This window comes from Vanellus vanellus (assembly GCF_965231255.1).
Source record: "Vanellus vanellus genome assembly, chromosome: 7".
NCBI lineage: Eukaryota > Metazoa > Chordata > Aves > Charadriiformes > Charadriidae > Vanellus > Vanellus vanellus.
The window spans coordinates 19175680-19177820 of record NC_138912.1 but is presented as its reverse complement, the minus strand read 5'-3'; the positions used below and the strand labels follow the sequence as shown (position 1 = coordinate 19177820).

At 59.7% G+C, this 2141-nt stretch overlaps 1 protein-coding gene across 1 annotated transcript; it reads right to left on the bottom strand.

Moving 5' to 3' along the window:
* Positions 1–488: 488 nt before the first annotated feature.
* Positions 489–1862, bottom strand: LOC309674296 (D(1)-like dopamine receptor; the record flags this gene model as incomplete). The annotated part of the gene is made up of 1 exon (XM_082486312.1): positions 489–1862. One exon carries the CDS (start codon positions 1860–1862, stop codon positions 489–491), a length of 1374 nt encoding a protein of 457 aa, XP_082342438.1.
* Between the last annotated feature and the right edge of the window lie 279 nt (positions 1863–2141).

Genomic DNA, 2141 nt, shown 5'->3' with positions numbered 1-2141 from the left:
TAAACCCAGAAGTAAACCCAAACACAAACCTTTAAGACCAGAACTATGCACGTGTATGATGTGAAACCATGAGGGGGGGAAAAATGGGTTTCAGCAATGAAGCTAAATCCAAGATTAATTTATCTATGCAAGATTATATTATAGAGTCTCAAGCTATGAGTAGTTTTTATTTTAATCTAGTTATCTCACTATTCTTAATAAATACCACAAGTTTGATTGAAGCATGGGGGTGAACAAATGCATGGGAAATGTATACTGGCTATGAAAGAGAGTAAGGGGTGAAGGTGGCTGTGGGAAGAGGTTAATACGTGGTTGCTGTATGCTTTTGGGGTGGACTTCGTATACCCATCACCCCTCTGGGGTAAGAGCAGCAGGTCCCCATCCCTCTGGGATGGGACTTTGTTTGCTGGGAGACGGGCATATCTCATGTCCAGGCAGAGTGAACTCTCCCCATGGGATGGCTGTGTGTGTGAGAACCGCACAGTCACTTATCCCTCTGGAATGGGGCGATGGGGTCCCTCACACCGACCAAGCCCTGTACAGGGCGTAATCGTTTCCAGGGACAGCTCTGCCTCGCAATCAAATTGCAAAATGGCTGGTACCTGATGACTCTTGGGGCTGCTGCCAGGGGCAGCCTGCGTCTGAGAAGTCACAGGCCTCTTCTCCATAGACATCTCCTCACTGCTGTCCTCTCCCTGAAGGCTTACGGCATGGGGCACGGGCTGCACCCAGGCAGTGATGGCGGCGGGGGGGACTGACGATGAGGCAGCTCCTTCCTTCTGGCAGGTGGTATCGTGGTGATAGGAAACCAGCTCATTGCTGAAGTTGACCCTCTCCACAGCAGATCTGGGTGTGCCACAGCAGAAGCACCGGCAGCCCAGCAGGTTGCTGAAAGCCCTCCTGAAGTCTGCGTTGAAAGCATAGATCACTGGATTCACTGAGGAGTTGGCCCAGCCGAACCACACAAAGATGTTGAAGGTGGTTTGGCCAACGCAGGGTGACTGTCCTTCATGGTCACTCTCCTGCTCGGGCTGGCAGAAAGGCAGCAGACAGTTGAGCAGGAAGAAGGGCAGCCAGCAGCAAACGAAGACTCCCATTATGACAGAGAGGGTCTGAAGCACCTTGGTCTCCTTGCGCAGGGAACTCCGCAAAGAGGAGGTGGGCTCCTTGCCATGAGCTGGCCACTGGCCCCCTGCTCGCTCGAGGGTGGAGATGCGGCGGATCTGGGCCTGGGCAATTCGGTAGATCCTGGTATAGGTGATGATCATGATGGCCACAGGGATGTAGAAGCTGATAAGGGAGGAGGTGATGGCGTAAGTGCGGTTCAGGCTGACATCACAGCGGGGTGTCCCAGGCAGCCAGGAGCTTGGATATCTCACGTCCTTGGCTTTATGCCAATGTAGCTGCACTGGGATGAAGGAGATGAGGATGGAGAGGGCCCAGGCCATGGCTATCATGGCACAGGCAAGGCGCTGGGTCATCCTGCGCTCATAGCGAAAGGGGCTGGCAATAGCCCAGTACCGGTCCAGGCTGATGATGCAGAGGTGGAGGATGGAGGCGGTGGAGCACATGATGTCGAAGGCCACCCAGGTGTCACAAAACCGGCTGCCAAAGAGCCAGGAGCCACCAGCCACCTCAGTGACCGCTTTCCAGGGCATCACCAGGAGGGCCACGCAGAGGTCCGAGACAGCCAGTGACAGCACGAACCAGTTGGTGACCTTGGCGCGCAGGTGGCGGAAGCGCAGGACGGCCAGGCACACCAGCGCGTTGCCCACCAGCGTGCTCAGCACCAGGGCGCCCAGCAGGCACCCGGTAAGGGCCCGCAGCCCCCGCGGGCCGCCCGCCGCCGCCGCGCTCCCCATCGGGGGCGCTCCCCCGGGCCCCCCCGGCCGCTCCCGCCGGCGGAACGCCCCTCGAGGGGACGGCGGGACCGCTGGCAGCCGGCGCCGTTCGGGGTTGGGAGGGCAGCCGCCTGCGGGGGCATCTCCGTCCGCCGTCCCCGCCGCCTGCCTCAGTTTCCCCCGCGGCGGCGGGCGGCGGGGCGGGCGGCTTTGGGGCTACTCACCGCGCCGGCTGCCGGGGGCCGCTCGCCTTTGGCCTCGCCGCGGCTCCTCCCGTGGTGGAGGGGACCGTCCCGAGCG